At 43.0% G+C, this 17,632-nt stretch overlaps 1 protein-coding gene across 8 annotated transcripts in view; it reads left to right on the top strand.

Moving 5' to 3' along the window:
• The window catches only part of PALM2AKAP2 (PALM2 and AKAP2 fusion), a 567,675-nt gene that overhangs the window by 302,154 nt on the left and 247,889 nt on the right, over nucleotides 1–17,632 (top strand). For all 8 annotated transcript variants that reach the window (XM_047831459.1, XM_047831462.1, XM_047831465.1 and 5 more), the window contains 2 exons: nucleotides 2,264–2,344; nucleotides 15,026–15,156. In XM_047831459.1, the coding sequence (XP_047687415.1) occupies nucleotides 2,264–2,344; nucleotides 15,026–15,156 (212 nt within the window). The remainder of the gene's footprint in view (nucleotides 1–2,263; nucleotides 2,345–15,025; nucleotides 15,157–17,632) is intronic.

Below are 17,632 nucleotides of genomic sequence, written 5' to 3'. Positions count from 1 at the left end.
AACTCTGGAGTGAGGATTTTCTATGTGAACAAAGGCACAGAGGTGGGAAAGCCTAGGTTTGCAAATGACCAGATGTGTAATTAGAACCCTGACTTAGTCCAGTCAAGTTTCTATAACAACATACCATAGACTGGGTGCCTTATACACATTAGGAATTTGTTTCTCATAGCTCTGGAGGCTGGGAAGTCCAAGATCAAGGCACTGGAAAATTCAGTGTCTGGTGGGGGCCTGCTTCCTGGTTCATAGACCGTTATCTTTTCGCTGTGTCCTCACATGGTCCAAGGGGCAAAAGAGCTCTCGGGTTTTTCATGTAAGGGCACTAATCCCATTCGTGAGGGCTCCACTCTCATGACCTAGTTGCCTCCAAAAGGTCCCTACCTCCTAACACCATTACTTTGAAGATTAGGTTCCAACCTATGAATTTTGGGGGAGGGCGCAAATGTCCAGTCTCTAATGAATACATAGCACTCAGTTCCCATTTATGGAAGTATTGTGTCATCAGCGTCTTGTGTCCATGATGCACTATCTCTTGGTGCTGGACTTAAATTTGGGCAACTATGTATCTTGATCGCCAGTGGGAATGAATGATAAAGTGCAGTAAACCTGCCCCGGAGGAATCCTAGGATATAGAGATAGTGACTGGTTCGGAAAGTCCTTGTTTTATCACGTGGTACCTCTGAGATACTGGATAAGTGTGCTCTTCTCATTAGGCCTCACTTTCCCCATCTACGGTCACATATTATACATACTTACACACACTCTGGAATGAAGCAGCATCAATAACACAGCACTGATTAGAGTTCTTGGTAAATGGTGAGTTCCTAAAATATCCTCGGGCCTCACTTTGGCAGGAGGGTTATGTCCCTGACTTGGATATCATGTCTCCCAGTGGCTTGAGATGATAAACTAACATTTCTTAAAAGTCTGTGCATTGCACAGAAGAATTTGGTTATAACGCTAATTATTGCTATGTTGACTTGAATAGCTGTGGTGCAGGCACATCCCCAGAAACATAGCAACCACAGAAAATAAAGGCTTCCGTTAACACAGAGCCCAGCAGCCAGCCTTCCACATTATTGTCCTCTCCAGGAATTGGCTGTTGTATTGTAGAATGCCACTATGTCTGTCTAGCACGTTTCCCCTTGCATATGAGAGTAAAGGGAAATAAGCCAGTGCAGTAAATGTCTCAACAAACCTTCCCAGTGTGCACTTTGGAAACAAAATGTGGAACAAGTAAGCTATCATTAAAGGCAGGCCTTTTTATTCTTAAATTAGTCACATTTATATGATGTTTATTGTCTGCATTTGAGAAGTAGGGAAAAGAAAAGTATTATGTGTGCATTCCAGTGGGAAGGTTATGCTCCGAATACAGGAGAATTACATCCCTTTAAAACCAGCCTCTAGGCATTACCTACAAGTATACATGTGGCAACAATTATAATAATAAATAGCATTTATTGAGCATTTACTATGTGCCAGGCTATTGTTCCAAGTCCTTTACATGTATCGTCTCATTTCATCCTTGCCGCAAGCATAAGGTTTAGGACAAATTATGATCTCCTCTGTATGTGAGAGAAGGCTCGGACCCAGAGAAGTAAAAGAACTTGCCAGAGGTCACACAGGTAGCAGATGGCAGAGCTGGGAGTCCGATCCAGGCAGACCAACTTCAGATTTCATATTTACTGTAACCTCAGTGAGCCCCACCCACGTGCAATGCTCCCCCCAAGACTAGTTTAAGCAAAGACCGCCCATCAATTTGCATTGTTTGTGATGTCCAATGGGATTTGTCCTAGGAAATTGGAAATTATGTTGGATTATTTGTGTATATGATTTCCATAGAAGGAAGCTAACCCTATAGTTCCCCACTGTTACATGCTATCATATTTGCAGTTTATAACATCCTCTGTCTTTTCGGTTGAGACATTTTTATTCTTTGTCTCCAAATTAACACTGCATAGAACATGACTCTGTGAGTGTGTGTGTATGTGTGAGTGTGTAGAAACCGCCTTTTCTTCTGGATTAAATTGCTGCAGCCTGGCTGACTGAGGAGACTCTCCCACTCGCCGAGCCCACAGCAGACATGTTAGGAGAAAGCTGCTGGAGGCGGAGGGGCAGGTGACACCGTGCGTGTGCCCAGCATCTCTGGAAGTGTCTATACAGATGTGTGCTGCTGCTGCTGCTGCTGCTGCTGCTTCCGGCCTTAAAATTCCTGGAGCCAACACCCACCTACTCTTACAGCCTCTCTCTCTCTTTTATTTTCAAGGAAAAAAGAAAGAGGCAGACTGAAATAGAAGGCAAGCGACAAGAGCTTGACGAGCAGATACTTCTGCTGCAGCATTCCAAGGTAAGAGGCTGATCCCACGAACCTGTTCCATTATTAGACATGCAGATCACACTCCAGAGAGCCAGGCAGAGGCTGCCCTGGCGTGAAGGCTTTGCCGCTGACTGCACGAGCTTTTTTTCATTCAGTCAGGAAACCATCTCTTGGCTTTTCTTGTGAATTTCTCAAACCCAGGGCATTGTTACAGCATTCCAGTGTCTGTGAGCCTGATGAGATTATAGTGTGCATGTGGACGGGTTTGGGGGCTGGTGTGTGCATGTGAAATGCACTGGTTATATATAGAAATTGGATGAGAATTTCCACATGGTGGGTGAGGCAGTGTTCCGGGGCTGCGTCTCAGTGCATTAGGTCCTGTGTGTGTGTGTGTGTGTGTGTGTGTGTGTGTGTGTTCAGAGGTTCCCGAGGATATGTTGAACATCATGTTCTTGGACACATTAAACATATTAATATTTTCTTTCTTGATACGGAGAGAAGGGAGAGGAAAGCACTGCGATCTGATAAAAGAGCAACACTGTGTGTTTCGGATGATTCATTCATTTTATTTCTACTTTAACAATTTTGGAAGTATTCTCTTAGAATGGGCAGTGGGTCAAAAGATGGCATTGCAATGATTTGACTTGGTTGGGTCTCCATTGCACCGGAGAAGAGAGAGGCGGGGGTTATTTATTTATTTTTCTTTAAAACGTAATGCACTTAAGCATCATAATTGAGTACAGCGTACGAGAAAGCTCTGTCACTGACACAAGAACTCCACGGGCTGTGGAATGCTGCTTTCTGCAGGCTTGCAGAATACTGTGAACACATTCCAGGGGCCAGCTGGAAGTTTCTGCATGCCTTCTCCTGCTCTGGGCTTTTTTTAGGGAAGCCTTCTCCTGCTAACTCGAGTTGCCGTGACATTCATGTGCAGATATGCATTGCTCAGGGGGCTGGTTGGGAAGGTTGGGGCTGACTCTTCAGGGTGATGCCAGGTATAGCTAATTTTGATTCTTTTAAACACGATGGGTCCTTGTGGTTGTATTTTCCATTCTTCTCTAGATTAGGGTTGTGCTAAATGAATCCTCGAGATGAGAATTATCAGCAAGCTGATTTCAAATAGCAGCATGACCCAAATCTGCTTAGCATATTTATCAGTTTACTATCAACTTTAACCAGAGAGATGTGTTTAAAAGGAAGAAAAGCAGGATGATGCTGAGAATATTGCCCACTTCTCTTTACTCATTGTGTAAATCTGTTTATGGACCTTTCTTTGTAGAAGCTTACAGTATATCCCACATGCTGTTCCTCTTTCCTTACACCATCCCTGAGGAAGCATTGAGGGCTGAAGTTAGTATTTTCTTCTTACAGAGAGGGGGACTTAAAAGCGCTTAATAGAACCGAGTGGATTTTTCAAGGTCAGTCTGGACAGAGCTGGGACTCTGGCTCACAGTGCAGTCGACTCACTCTTTACAAGACACCAAAATGTACCAGAAGCTCAGTGAATTCTTGGTTAAAGGTAGATTTTTCATGTCTTTGACCAGACAGCCCCTCTCCTCTTTAAGCTCAGTGTGGTTCTTTGCTTTTGCATTCCTTGAATCAAAAGTCAGGCAATAAATACATTAAATCAGGTGTTTTGGGTTTTTTTTTATCCCACTACTTATCAGATACTTCTTATAAGATGTCAAGGACTCATTCGTTGCTGATTTCCGCACAGTATCCATCCATCCATCCATCCATCCATCCATCCATCCATCCATCTTTTCATCCTTCCATCCTTCCACCTATCCAACAACAGAAATAACAGTAAAAAGGACTTAGTATTGCATGTGGAATCAGTGAGATTCCTTCAGAGACTTGGAAACAAGGGGATCAGATATTTCTTTACAGTCATGTTGGTAAAGTTCTCACATAGTTGATGAAATTGGCTATCTAAGGGAACACCCAGCACTTTTACCTAGGTGATCTTCCTGTAACCTGTGGAGAAATGACTGAAAGTGATGGCAATTTAGTAAGTGGAGACCAATGCATTGTCATTTTCTCCCTGGGGAAAAGCCATGTAAACAGTGGGGGTGGATAACTAGCCTTGAACAATGGAAAAAAAAAAAGACTCATGGGTCCCAAAGGTGGTTTAAGAAAGACTCCAGCTCTGGCAGGTACCAAGTATCTCTGCTCTGGTGAGGCGGGGTCTGCAGTAAGGCCAGAAGAATCATCAAGCCTCACCTTGGCTCAGGTGAAACCTCCCTCATGACTCTGCCTCTCTTTGCTCTGAGCCCATCATCCCAAAATAACTGAGTTATTTTGGTGGTGCCTGACTGAGAGATATGATCACTGCAGGCACCAGAAAGGAATATGTTCTACTTTAAATCATTTAGCTGTTGACGGAACCTGATAGTGTGAGTCATCTTCCCTGTGATCATTCAGTTTTGAGCTTGGCAGCCTCACCCCTTGATGGTAGTAGGTTCATTGGGGTTATAGTTCTTCTGTGAGCCTCTTGGTAGAGACTCGGCCAGCTTTCTCCTGGCGGCACGGACGGCAGCCTTGTCATACCTTTGCCTATCCTTGATAATAGTCATGATTTTTCTGAGTCCCTAGTACTTCAGACTAGTACTGGTACTTTACATACATCCCTCAATAATGGCCACAAAGTGTTACTTTCCCTGTCTTACAGGGGAGGAAACAAACTTGTGAGGTCAAGTAATTTGCCCAAGAACATGGAGACTATAAGTGAGGGAACCCCAGTTGAACCCTAGGGTATGACTTTCTCCAAAACCAAGCCTTCTCTAGGACACTGTTTCCTTCAAGTGAAATGTTCCATTTTGAATAATTTGTCTAGAGAGATGCCAATTATCGTCTCTTTATTACAAATATATTCTCATGGACTCCAGAAAATTGAAAGCATATGGAGACATTATTGGTTATTAGTAGTTCCTTGAAGTACAAAATATTAAGAAATGTGTCAATAATTAATTATTTCACTAATGTATAAAATCTAAGATCCTCCCTAAGGAAAATAATATATGTGCTTGGTACAAAGTTAAATGGAAAAGCATTAGAATCAGATTTCATATTTATGAAGACATAATTCTCATTATCAAATAGTCTATGGATACTTATTCTCATGCAATGAGGTATGAATTATTTAGATTTATCGGTCTCTTGTCAAGGCAAATAAATAGAATGCAAGACAATAGTTTTGATGCTTATTTGGCTAATATTCTTGGTAATTGCAATATTTAGGGCTATGCAGTGAGTAATGCCACAAAATGGCATATTGTTACTTTATATATGGACAATAAATAAATTCTACAATGCAGTGAAAGACCAAAGTGTGGAATGTTGAAATATCCACTACACCCGAGTGATTAAAAAACCTCCAGATCCTTTGAAGTCCTCACCAAAGGAACCTCAGATTTCTTTTTAGAGGATCTTAGCTATATTTGGTATCTAATATTTGTGATGTAAGAATTTCCAAGAAGTGCTCACATATGGTACCAGTAAGCAGTTTTAGTAGCTGAATTATTTTTGCTGATTATGAGAGAAAGGAATGGACGATCATTGCAAAGGCAAAATGTTAAAGCACAGGAAAATATAAAGAAAAAAACATAACAACTATGTGCTTGTCAACCAGATGTAACTCACACAGAGGTATATCCTTCTATGCTTTTTGTCCGATATATTTTTGTAGAGTAAGGTATGTGACCCTTGATAACAGGCCTCATGAGCTTGTGAGTAAAATAAAATGGTATTAACATTCAGGTCCAAAATACATTAACCTTGACCTCTTTTTTGATTTTGGTAGATGGGCTGTTTTAAATTCTCATAAAAACTTTGTCATTTTTATGAAATCACATCTTAAATTCTTTTGCTTTGTCATATCTGACTTTTATATTGTCCTTGCAAAGAACATCTCCATCTCAAACACTTACCTGTGATGTTTCTTATGCTTCCAATAGTTTTCACCCATCTAGAATTTTTTTTCCATAGGAAATAAGATAGGAATAACTTTACTTTTTACTGATGGTGAGCCTCAACAGGATTTATTGATTAATTCATCCTTGTTCTCACTGACTTAAATGTCTTCTTTATCATAGACATATTTCTCTCTTATGTTCAAGTCTACCCTTTGCGGATTCTTTTAATTCCATGAATCTGCCACCCCTGTGCCAATACCATCCTCATTTAACCCCCCTAGCTTTTTAATATATAATATGTATTAATAATATGTCATAAGGCAAGAGCCATCATTATTCTTCCTTTGAAGAATTGTCTTGGCTTTTTATTCCATGGAAACAATTATTTATTCTTATTGTTTTTACTGTGTGACTTGCGATAATGTGAGTTTAAAAAATAAATCAACTATTATATTATACCAGACAGACTAAATTTAATATTCCCTTTTGTCTCTTGGTCGAATTACCAGAGATTTGTCTATTTTATTGGTCAGTCCAAGGCCCCAGCAAGAGTAGGCATACAGTATGTATTGCCACATGAATCCCTTTGGAACTGTCACATTTATAAAGGTTTGTATGACAGAGTCAGCACTGTCAGAATCAAATTGCTAATATCATATCTTCAATATATAAGCTGCCTTTGAATTATTTATTTATGAGCAGGGAACCCTGACTAGAGGTTTTTTTTCCTAATCCAAGCTATGAAAATTGTCATTATATTTTAAAAACTACAGCCTTTTCTTTCAAGAAGATTGAATGAAAAAAAATCAAAGACTAAATTGTGACCCTGCGAGATATTTATTGTAAATCCACCAAGGTCATTTGCAGCATAGCCTGAAGGTACCAGGAGACTTGCTGCAAAGATGTTATAGTGTCTCTCGCTATTGTGAACCTTTAGCACTAATTTTAGACTTTTATTGGTTATTAGTGTGTATGACAGGCCAGTTTAAATTTTAAAATCTTGACTAGGCAGGCAGGGCACACAGTGTAAAGGAACTCTACATCGCATCCTTTTTCCCAGCATGTCCCCATCTCCACTGGCCCTACGAACAGATTGAGTACAAGTTAGAACTGGGTTTCCTCTAGGAAGTCTTGGGTTGGCTTCTGTGTGGACTGAATCATGTAACAAAAGCTCAATACCAAGCCAAGATCTTCCCAGGAGTCAATGGGGAAGAAGGGAAGTGTCCCAGGGAAGGAGAAGGAGAACAGAGAGGGGACACAGATGATCAAAAACACAACACAGCTGTCACCCCACGTTGTGTTTAAGCCATTTTCTATTAGGTGGGATTTCACCAGATTCCCAACAGCATCTGCCAACACAGCCAGTGTCAGTGTGACCCAGATGACAGGTGAATGTGAGATTTGGAATAAAAAGTAAACCCATAAAAGTGTAAAAAGAAATCACAGGTAAATATTTTCAAAGCCCTAGAATGAGGAAGCCTTATCTAATTATAAGCCAGAATTATAAAGTAAAAATATGGGTAGATATGACTTTATAAAAATTACAGTTAGAGGACCACCTGGGTGGCTCAGTCGGTTAAGTGTCTGACTTCAGCTCAGGTCATGATCTCATGGTTTGTGGGTCGAGCCCTGTGTTGGGCTCCGTGCTGACAGCTCATTGCCTGGAGCATGCTTCAGATTCTATATCTCCCTCTCTCTCTGCCCTTCCTCTGTTCGTGCTTTGTCTCAATCTCTCTCTCTCTTTCTCTCTCTCAAAAATAAACATTACAAAAATTAAAAATAAATAAATAAACATTTAAAAAAATGGGGCGCCTGGGTGGCTTAGTCACTTAAGTCACTGACTTCAGCTCAGGTAATGATCTTGTGGTCCGTGGGTTCGAGCCCCATGTTCGGGCCCCAAGCAGCTCAGAGCCTGGAGCCTGCTTCCGATTCTGGGTCTCCCTCTCTATGTTCCTCCCCTGCTCGTGCTCTCTCTCTCTCAAAAATAAAAAAATAAAAATTTTAAATAATTAAAAATAAATAAATAAATAAACACACAAACACTCAAAAATTTACAGTTAGGAAAAAAATTGGAGACTGATTAGTCTCAGTTCATCTCCCACTGCCCATCTGCCCCCCCCACCACCACCACCCAGTGATCACCCAGACATTCCTCAGTGCTTTCCTGTATCACCTTGAAAAATTGTGTCATCTCAGGTATCTTATCTGTAGATTTAAAAAGTTTGATTAATCATGTTGTATCCTTTAAATATTTCCAACTTCATTTGTCAATTGTACCTCAGTAAAGCTGGGGGAAAAGGTTTGATTAAATGATCTCTAAGGTATTCTTTAGCCTTAATAGTCTAAGATTTTATATTTGCTAAAATACAGTGCTTGTGCATGGTTTTTAAATAATTCATTCACTCAACAAGTATTTATCATCCTCAACTATAGCCTTGTGCATCAGCCACTGTGGATGAATAGAGGATACAGCACCTAATTGTGGGAAGTCAGGGGTGAGTGGGAGAGGAGCCCACTGTCAGAGACCCTGGAGAGGGATCGTCTGAGTAAGGGGGAGGTCAGCGGTGCCTGAAGGTTTTGTAAATCCTATGTGAGAAAAAGAGAGTCCTTGGGCATCTTAGACAGAGTGCACCATTTGGCTTCAAGTCTCAGAGCCGTGTCTTACTAAATGTGTGCCCAGGAGTTAGTTACTTAATGTTAGCACCTACCTCATGGGGTTTTTGTGAGAGTTTAATGAATTTATAGGTGAAGTATTTTAAACAGCAAGAGTTCTATAAGGATTATCATCATCATCGTCACTCAGTACCATTGCTTCAAATATCACATATGAACCAATGACTCCCAAATTGATGTCTCCAGTCCCGATGGCCCCTGAACTCCAGGCTGTTGTATTCAGCTGTTTTCCTGACATGTCCACTTAGATGGGTGTTGCTTCCATTTTAAGCTTCTCAAGCATCATATGCCCTAAATGGAAGTTTTGGTTTTCTGCTCCTCTCGCACTTGTTCTTCCTCTAATCTCTCCAAATCTCTGGATGATGATACCACCATCCACCCTTTTGCTCAAACCAAATATCTATGTCACCTTTAATCCCACCCTTTCCCTCAACCCCCATGTCCAATCTGTCAGCAAGTCATGTTGATTCTACCTCTGAGATACACCTCATGCCTTCCATAGCTTCTGCTCATCCTCTGTTTGAAGCTAACATGCTCTATTACCTGATGATATAATAGAATCCAATCACTTATACTTTGTAATCCTGTTCCTCTGAATCTGTTTTCTTCCTACAGTACTTAGGACAAATGCCACATTCCTTAGCAAATCTGCAGTTCTCTACCTAATCTGGCCCCTTCCTTCCTTTCCATCTTCAACTTGTTCTACCTTCCCTTCCCCACCCCCTACTCACTATGGTCCAGCCACTTGGGCGATCTTTCTGGTCCACAAACATGCTAAACTCTGTCCCATATGTGGGCTGTTATATTTGTCAATCTCTCCACCTGAAATGCCCTTCCTTGGATCTCATATCTCAGCTCAAATGTTCAAGTACTCACAGAGACTTCTTCCACCTAAAGTGTCTTCCATCGGTCCCTGTTTCTCACATTGTCCTACCTACTTCCTGCAATGCCGGTATCACAGTCTGAAATGGTCTTGCACCCTTGTTTATTGGGACAAAGGCTCAGCGATGTTGGGGACCTGCCTGTCTTCCAGGCAATGTCTTCAGGAGCCGGCATAGTGCCTGGCATGTAGGGAATGGATGAGGACACCACTGCTCCTGAGATGGGGATGCAGGAGGAGAGACAGCCTGTGGGAGGATGAAGAGCTCCTCTTCGGATCAGTGTTTGGCTAGCCAGTGGCGAAGCTTACGCATTCTCCAGACATCTGCATAGTCACAGGTTCTCGTGAAGGGTGACTCAAACCAAGGTCCTTGGACTAGCAGCGTCAATGACAGCATCATGTGGGAGCCTGTTAAAATTCAAATTCCCAGACCCTATCTTGAACTTTGAGAATCAACATTGCCGGGAGTGGGGTTCTGTGCAAGCTCTCCTGGTGAGCCCTACGCATACTGCAGCATGCGAGGCTCTGTTCTCCTTTTGTTTTCTGAAGCTGGACACACGTGTGGAGGAAGAGCCAGATGAACCTCAGCGTCTCCTCCATCCTTCCCTCCAAGGAGCCCCTGTCAAGACTCTGTTTGCCCACTGCCAGCTCTCTGCCTGCCCTTTACTTGTCTTGACTTTTCATCGTTGCATCCACTTGACAAATGTGAACTTTTGACAGTTCTTACCACCTGTAAACTATGGTATCTGTTTTTGGTATATGCTCTTTGAACATAAGAAAGAAAAGTTTTTATTTTTAGTTTTCACTTCTGCTGTACTCTGTCACTTAATTCTGAAACACTCAGGCAGCCAGTAAAGGCCAGAACACTACAGGGAAACCGGTGCTTCCAATGGGCGTGTGTGATCAGAATGGACAAGTACATTGTGTCCCAAGGCTATAACACAGCCGACCCTCAGAGACAACAGGAGGGGATCTGGTGTAGGTTAAGGGAATCTTTGGTGGTAAATGTATTTGAATTGGTGGTTTCCCAGCATTACCACTTTGGGTCCAAGTGAAAAAAATAAACTCTGCTTTTTTGTTTGTTTGTTTGTTTGTTTCTGTAACATCAAAACACTTTTGTGAAACAGACTTCTCCGAGACCCACTGTCCTGTTGTTAGTGTCTCTCTTCTTGGCTCCAGCTGTTGGGGATGTTTTGGTGACCTCACTGGCTTATCCAAAGAAGAGACAGATCCGAGGGCGTATGTGCTTTCGGTGTTCATGGTCACCAGGCTGCTCTTTCCAGAGGTGCTGACAGATGGCTAAGGCTAAATCAGCCAGAAATGAGAAGTTAGACACTTTCTTGGTGGCAGGAGGCACAGTGTGCAGAAGAGCAGAGAGAACATTCCCAGGAGCAGCCAGTGTCATGTTCCAAGAAGCCCTAGCTGTGTAACATCCCTGCTAGGGTAGAGAAAGCTGGGCCTGTCCATGGTTGCCTTTCCAGAAGGGTGCACACTCTAAGACCAAAGTTGCCAGTAGATCTGTCTCCCAAAATCCTAATAGGGATTTTACCCTCTATAAGTTGAACTAGGTGAGTGTCAAACATTTCAGCTGAGGGAGCCCAGTGAAAGTGTGATAGCCCCCTCCCAAGGAATTAGTGTGATAGAAAAATCAAGATTTTTCTACCTCGCCCCTTTACTCATTCATTCCCTGGAGCTAGGCTAGGGGCAGCAATGAGATGCAGAAGAGAATGAAGAATTGTCCCAGCCTTTGAGGAGCTGGGAGTCCATAGGAGGAAAGATATAAAAAGAAAGAATTTGAGAACAGTATGAAAGTGCACAAGAGTATGCTCTCTGCTAGAGGAGGCAGAGAAGAGAGCCATGGATCCTACCAGCGGTAGTGGAGGAAGGTTCCTCAGGTAGCATTTTACCTGCTCTTTCTCAGATGAGGGGAGGAGAGGCCAGGGGAACAGGATGAACAGCAATAATAAACATTTCTCTAGTACTAAGTGTGGGTTCAGCACTTTTAGCATATGAATGCATTTAATCCCCATGACAAGCCTGAGATGGGCTCTGTCATCACATCCATCTTACAGGTGAGGAAACTGAGGTTTGATGAGGGTGAGGAGACTATCTAAGGTCACACAGCTAGTAAGTGGCAGACTGGCTCCAGAATTCAGGCTGTTAACCACTGTTCAGCCCAGCCTCTCACCATAAGTGAGCATGATATCTGGGGAATTTTGAGTAGAGAACAATGCTTTTGAGGTTTTTTTTCCCTATAACCCACTTAGGAAGAGAAATCAGTTTAACCCACTCATCCCCAGTTTCCAGTGGAAGAAGCATCTCTGTGATAAAGCTTCAGAGAATGTAGTAGTTGCTAGGGCTGCTGTGACAAACACCACAGACTGGGTGGCTTAAGCCACAAAAATTATTTTCTCACAATTCTGGAAGCTGCAAATCCAACCAAGATCAACGTGTCAGTAGGGCTTGCTTCTTCACATGCTCTCTGCTTGGCTTGTAGATGGCTGTCTTCCTCACGTGTCTTTACATGGTCTTCTTTCTGTGCATGTCCTCTTTTTATAAGGACGCCAGTCATATGGGATTAGAGCCCATCCCAATAACCTCATTTAACCTTAAAAACCCTATTTCCAAACACGGTTATGTTATGAGGTCGTAGGGGTTAGGACTTCAACATAGGAATTGGTAGGGAAAGGGGGCCATAATTCAGCCCAGAAGAAAGAGCAACCAATGTCAACAAATGATACTGTGAGTTTTTTAATGTTTATTTATTTTGAGAGAGAGAGAGCGAGCTAGTGAGTGCACGAGTTGGGTGGGGGAAGAGAGGGGGAGAGAGAGAGGGAGAGGGAGAATCTTAAGGAGGCTCCATGCAGTGAGAGCAGAGCCCAACACAGGGCTCCATCTCATAAACTGTGAGATCATGACCTGATCTGAAGTCAAGAGTCTGACACTTAATCGTCTGAGCCACCCAGCACCCTGGTACTGTGAACTTTTACACATGATTTTATATCATTAAACAATGCTCTATAAATTTTTAAAGTACTTTTTTTTTAAATTTTTTTTTCAACGTTATTTCTTTTGGGGACAGAGAGAGACAGAGCATGAACGGGAGAGGGGCAGAGAGAGAGGGAGACACGGAATCGGAAACAGGCTCCAGGCTCTGAGCCATCAGCCCAGAGCCTGACGCGGGGCTCGAACTCACGGACCGTGAGATGGTGACCTGGCTGAGGTCGGACGCTTAACCAACTGCACCACCCAGGCGCCCCTAAAGTACTTTTTTAACACTGTCCTTGGTGGTAGTTGTAAATAAATTTGCAGGCACCAGGTTACCAATGATGTTTAGCTGTTTAAGTCTGTTGGGATGAGGGTGGTTCCTGTCTACAATCACTTTAGCAAATAATCATGAATCACTTGCATATGAACAGACCCATGCCTTTAATGAATGGAAAGCAATAGGTCAAGTGATATAAATATGCTTCTTTATGCACTGTAAGAGTAATCAAACAGGCCTCCACCAACAAAGATTTATAAATAAAAAGCAAGAATCATTCAGTGAACACCATGGCTGCTTGGACACCGTACTGATGTGTTGCTAAAAAAAAGTCCCTTCCGAAGTGTTGGAATTCTAAACATTGAAACTTGTTCCTATACATCCAGCAGGGTCTTCACAGCCCTGTGTGGCTGCTGGATTTCTCAATACAATGGTGAACCAGAACCGTTAATGAATTCTAACTTACTATTACTAAATGTTGGCAATTTTTAGTAACTCATTTTATAGCTTTATAATAAGTGACTTTTATTGCTTAATCTCAAGAAAAATGAGAGCCTCCGGAATTGTCTGTCTTTTGCTAAGAGCTGTAGAAAGAAAACTGAAGTATGAATTCTGTATCCACAATATTAGAAATATTCCACTCTTTCATTTCTGTAAATCCTATTTAATTGGCTCCAAGCTCTGCATAGCCTGGCTCTTAGCCATCAAAAGGGTTCCCTTTGTTTTACCTTGCTCAGCCTGCCTGACGAGGTCAAACCAGATTCTGATGGAAGTGATGCCTGAAGCCAGGGAACCCAGTGCTTATTCTATGCATGATCTATGTTGAGTGGCTTCAAAGCCATTATAGGACCCGGGAAAAACTGGTCACATGCCCTGCTTCTGGCAGACTTGGGGGTGCACCCTTTCAGGCCTCCATTCCCAGGACTGCTGACCTGCCCAGGGGATGCTTGGCCATGATGCCCGGGGTTCAGCCTCTGCACACATCCAATAGCCACCATCTGCCTTCTAGGGACCATGTAATAGAAACCCAAATCAAAAATCTTCTCCCATGCCTTCCTTGCCTTGCTCTTCGTTTCAGGGAGTTTCCACATGCCTTTCTTTTGAGCTGTTTCATTTCTCTTCTCAAAGCAGTAATCGCTCCCTCCCGAACTGTTGACCCGAGACTCAAAGCCTTTTTCTTTCACTCCACAATACATTAGTACACTGGTACAAGTGGGGTGCATTATTTTAAGACCATTTGGAGACCACTGCTGAGTATGGTTGGGAATCATTAAAAAGCTTATTTCTTTTTTAAGTGTTTATTCATTTGGGGGGAGAGGGATAGAGAGAAAGAGAGGGAGAGAGAGAATCCCAAGCAGGCTCCCAGCTGTCAGTGCAAGGTGGGATCATGACCTGAGCGGAAATCAAGAGTTAGACGCTCAACCGACAGAGCCACCCAAGAGCCCCCATTAAAGAGCTTCTAAGAAGAGCCATAACATAAATTAACCTTTTTGAAAAAACACCCTAAGATGGACTTGATATTGGGTGATCTTAAGAAATTATATAATGGAATTGTAGTTGCACAGAAAAATGTCCTTATGTTTTAGAGATTAATACCGAAATACTTATGGGTGAAATGTCATGATGTTTGTTATTTCCTTTAAAATGCTTTGGTGATAAATATGGGAAAATACGGCAAACTGTTTCATTGTAAAGCTAGATGAGGTACAGTGGCATTCATTATTCAGTCTCCTCTGTTAGAAAAACATGTTTTCAAAAACTTTTTATAGTAGAAAATGTAGAAATAAATCCCTCTGGTGGCTCTCTAGGGGTTGGGCCCCAGGGGAGGGAAGTAGGGAGCCAAATTAGTGAGGAGGCAAAGGCAGCAATTCAGGTGAACACAGATGAGGGGCGGAGCTAAAACCGAGGCACCGCCCACACTGAGAAGGCTGTGGACTGAAAGGTATCATCTGGTTTGTTCTCTTCCCTCACTCCCACAGTCCAAAGTGCTTCGGGAAAAATGGCTGCTGCAGGGTATCCCCGCTGGAACTGCCGAAGAGGAGGAAGCCAGGAGGCGGCAGTCTGAAGAGGATGAATTCAGAGTCAAACAACTGGAAGATAACATTCAGAGGTAGGTGGTTCCCAGCCCAGGGCACCTCTCCACCCTCACTCCCTACACTGTGGTGTTACAGTGCAGTAACCACTGCCCTCTTCTAGGGGGCCTTTCTCAGTGCCAGCTCCCTTTCCCAGAGCTTCGGAATTCTATTCCTAAACAGAATATATTTGTATCCTTTAAACTTTTCCAGATAACCCTGAGTTATTACTCTGGGTACTAATTATTGCATTGGGCTGTCATTTGGTACAGTGTTGTTTTCCTGGACCAGGGAGGGGTTGGAAGCAGCCTGCCCCTTCAATAACTGCTCCGCTTTTGAGTTCTTCCATCAGCTTTTGTCCTTTTCCTCCTATGAATCAGGCTGTTAGCTGTTATTGCTGCTGGAGCGGGTCTGTTTTCAAATTTGCTACACTTGATCAATCTGAAGTGGGGAAACTATAGCAGGGGGTTTTGGAATGGAAAGGACAGAGTATAGAAGAGCTGAATGAGGGCACCCCTGTGCTCTAAAAATTCACTTTGTGTTGCCTGCTTGCTCTGCTCAGAGGGTGAGTTGGGTTCCTTTATGGTTGTCAACCAGGTTCTGAACATTTCCATCTGGGAGATAAGTGACCCTCCTGTGGCCAGTGGTTGGACCAAGAACATAGGTTTGCACTTGAAAACTGTAGTCACACCAGGTCCCAGGACACCTAGCCAGAGATATGAGATGGGGGTGGAAGGTTGTGATCAGAGATGCCTTGGAACCGAATCTCCCCCTCCATCCCATCCCACCAAACCCTGCCTCAAATATCAACTTCAAGAGCTTCATCTGTTTCTCCTGAGGTGCAAGCTCTCTTAGAACACAAAGGGTAAGAGCTACCTGGCTACCGGCCTTTATACCGAGGAGTGAATGAGGTCTGTGAGAGTACCTGGGGACTCCAGTAATGTCGCCGGGGAAAACAGACCGGCCGTAAGCCCTGAAGGCCTAGGTCCGTACTTTGCTTGGACCCTAATGTCTCTCAAAGAGGTCTGAGAGCAGCTTAACTAAATTTTGCTTGTGGGCAAACTAGCTAAGAAGAAGCTGTATATGATGTGCGTGTGTGCATATACATAGACACACATATGTGGGTGGGTGAATATGTGTATATACACAAACAGTTTTTTTTAGAATACACAGAGTAAAGGCTAAACTATTACCAGCCATTTTCGTTAGATAGATCGATATATGTCGTTAGAAGAAGAAAATTTTAGTCCTGGAAATATGGCATCAAGTTTGTGAGGACAAGTACCTCCAGAATGTACGAAAGGTCTTCCTGTTGGAAGCCCGGAAGGTGGACAGGGGAGGGCCAGGATGGAGTCACTCAGAATCCCAAGCCTCGGGGGTTTCTCTCCTCAGAAGTGGCTCAGCTGGCTGTGTCTTACACAACATGAGGAAGCCAAGGATTATTGAAACTATTGACAATATAATAGGTTGGGGAGGAAAAGGCCACTCGGAGAAATGGTGGAGGAAGTCTCAAAGTGGAGAGTCTACAGTGCTGTCAGCCAGAGGGACAGTGGATACAATGCAGGAGCGTCTCTTCGCCGTCGCTTTGGTTATAAGTTCCATCATTTTCCTGCCCCTTTCTTACTGGTTTTACGTCACCACAACAGATGGGTCTGGTGCAAAGCAGACACTCCACAGCTATTCGGTGAATGAAGGTTTGGGACTGGGTACCCCACATATTGGGCAGAGAAAGCCTGGGAGATTACTCTCCAGCCTAACTTGGCAAAATCCTAGGAGCCAAGTGGCTTGGACACAGTCTGTTCACTACCTCGGATATGAAGGGAGACAGTATACACACCGATGGGCAGAAAATTTTGTTTAAAATCATTTTTTTTTCAGAGCCATGTATCTTTTCTCAGAGTCTGACAGGGTCACTTCATCTTGTAGGTGTTACAGATGGAAGGTGAAAAGGATTTGGAAAATAGGACAAAATTAGTTATATGACCTTTTCTATTTTTCTTAAACGGCATTAGAAAATGTGGTCCTCCCACCAAATTGGCAGTTTCTCTTTGGCTTGCATATGTATTAGATCACTGTTTTGGCCTCATAAGTGGTAACTCTTACCTGTGGGATGAGCCACCATGTGGAGGGAGAGTCTCAAATCGAGACTGAGTTTTGGCTGAATTGACCATCGGAGTGAAGTGTTAGAGTTAGGGGCTAGTATATTGTTTAGGTGGGCATCACCATATTCAGAAAAATAAGGAAAATCTCTTTTTTTATCTTTTGAGTCAATAGAATAAAGAGCTCACTCAACATATGCAGGCCATCTCCTGGAGCCCCTTGAGGAGATAGATACCCAATCCGGAAGGAAAGAAATCACAGAAGCCTAAAAGGATGGAGGTGGGGTGCTTAGGCCTTGATTTGGCAGGTTATTTCCTTCTGCCACTTTCATGGCTCTGCTGGGCATTGCATTTGCTGGGGAGTGAGCTGCATTCCCTGGAGCTGCTTTTCTGTAGGAGCAGGCCAACCGATGGG

The sequence above is a fragment of the Prionailurus viverrinus genome, chromosome D4 (genome assembly GCF_022837055.1).
Source record: "Prionailurus viverrinus isolate Anna chromosome D4, UM_Priviv_1.0, whole genome shotgun sequence".
Classification (NCBI taxonomy): domain Eukaryota; kingdom Metazoa; phylum Chordata; class Mammalia; order Carnivora; family Felidae; genus Prionailurus; species Prionailurus viverrinus.
This window is presented reverse-complemented; position numbering and strand designations above follow the sequence as displayed.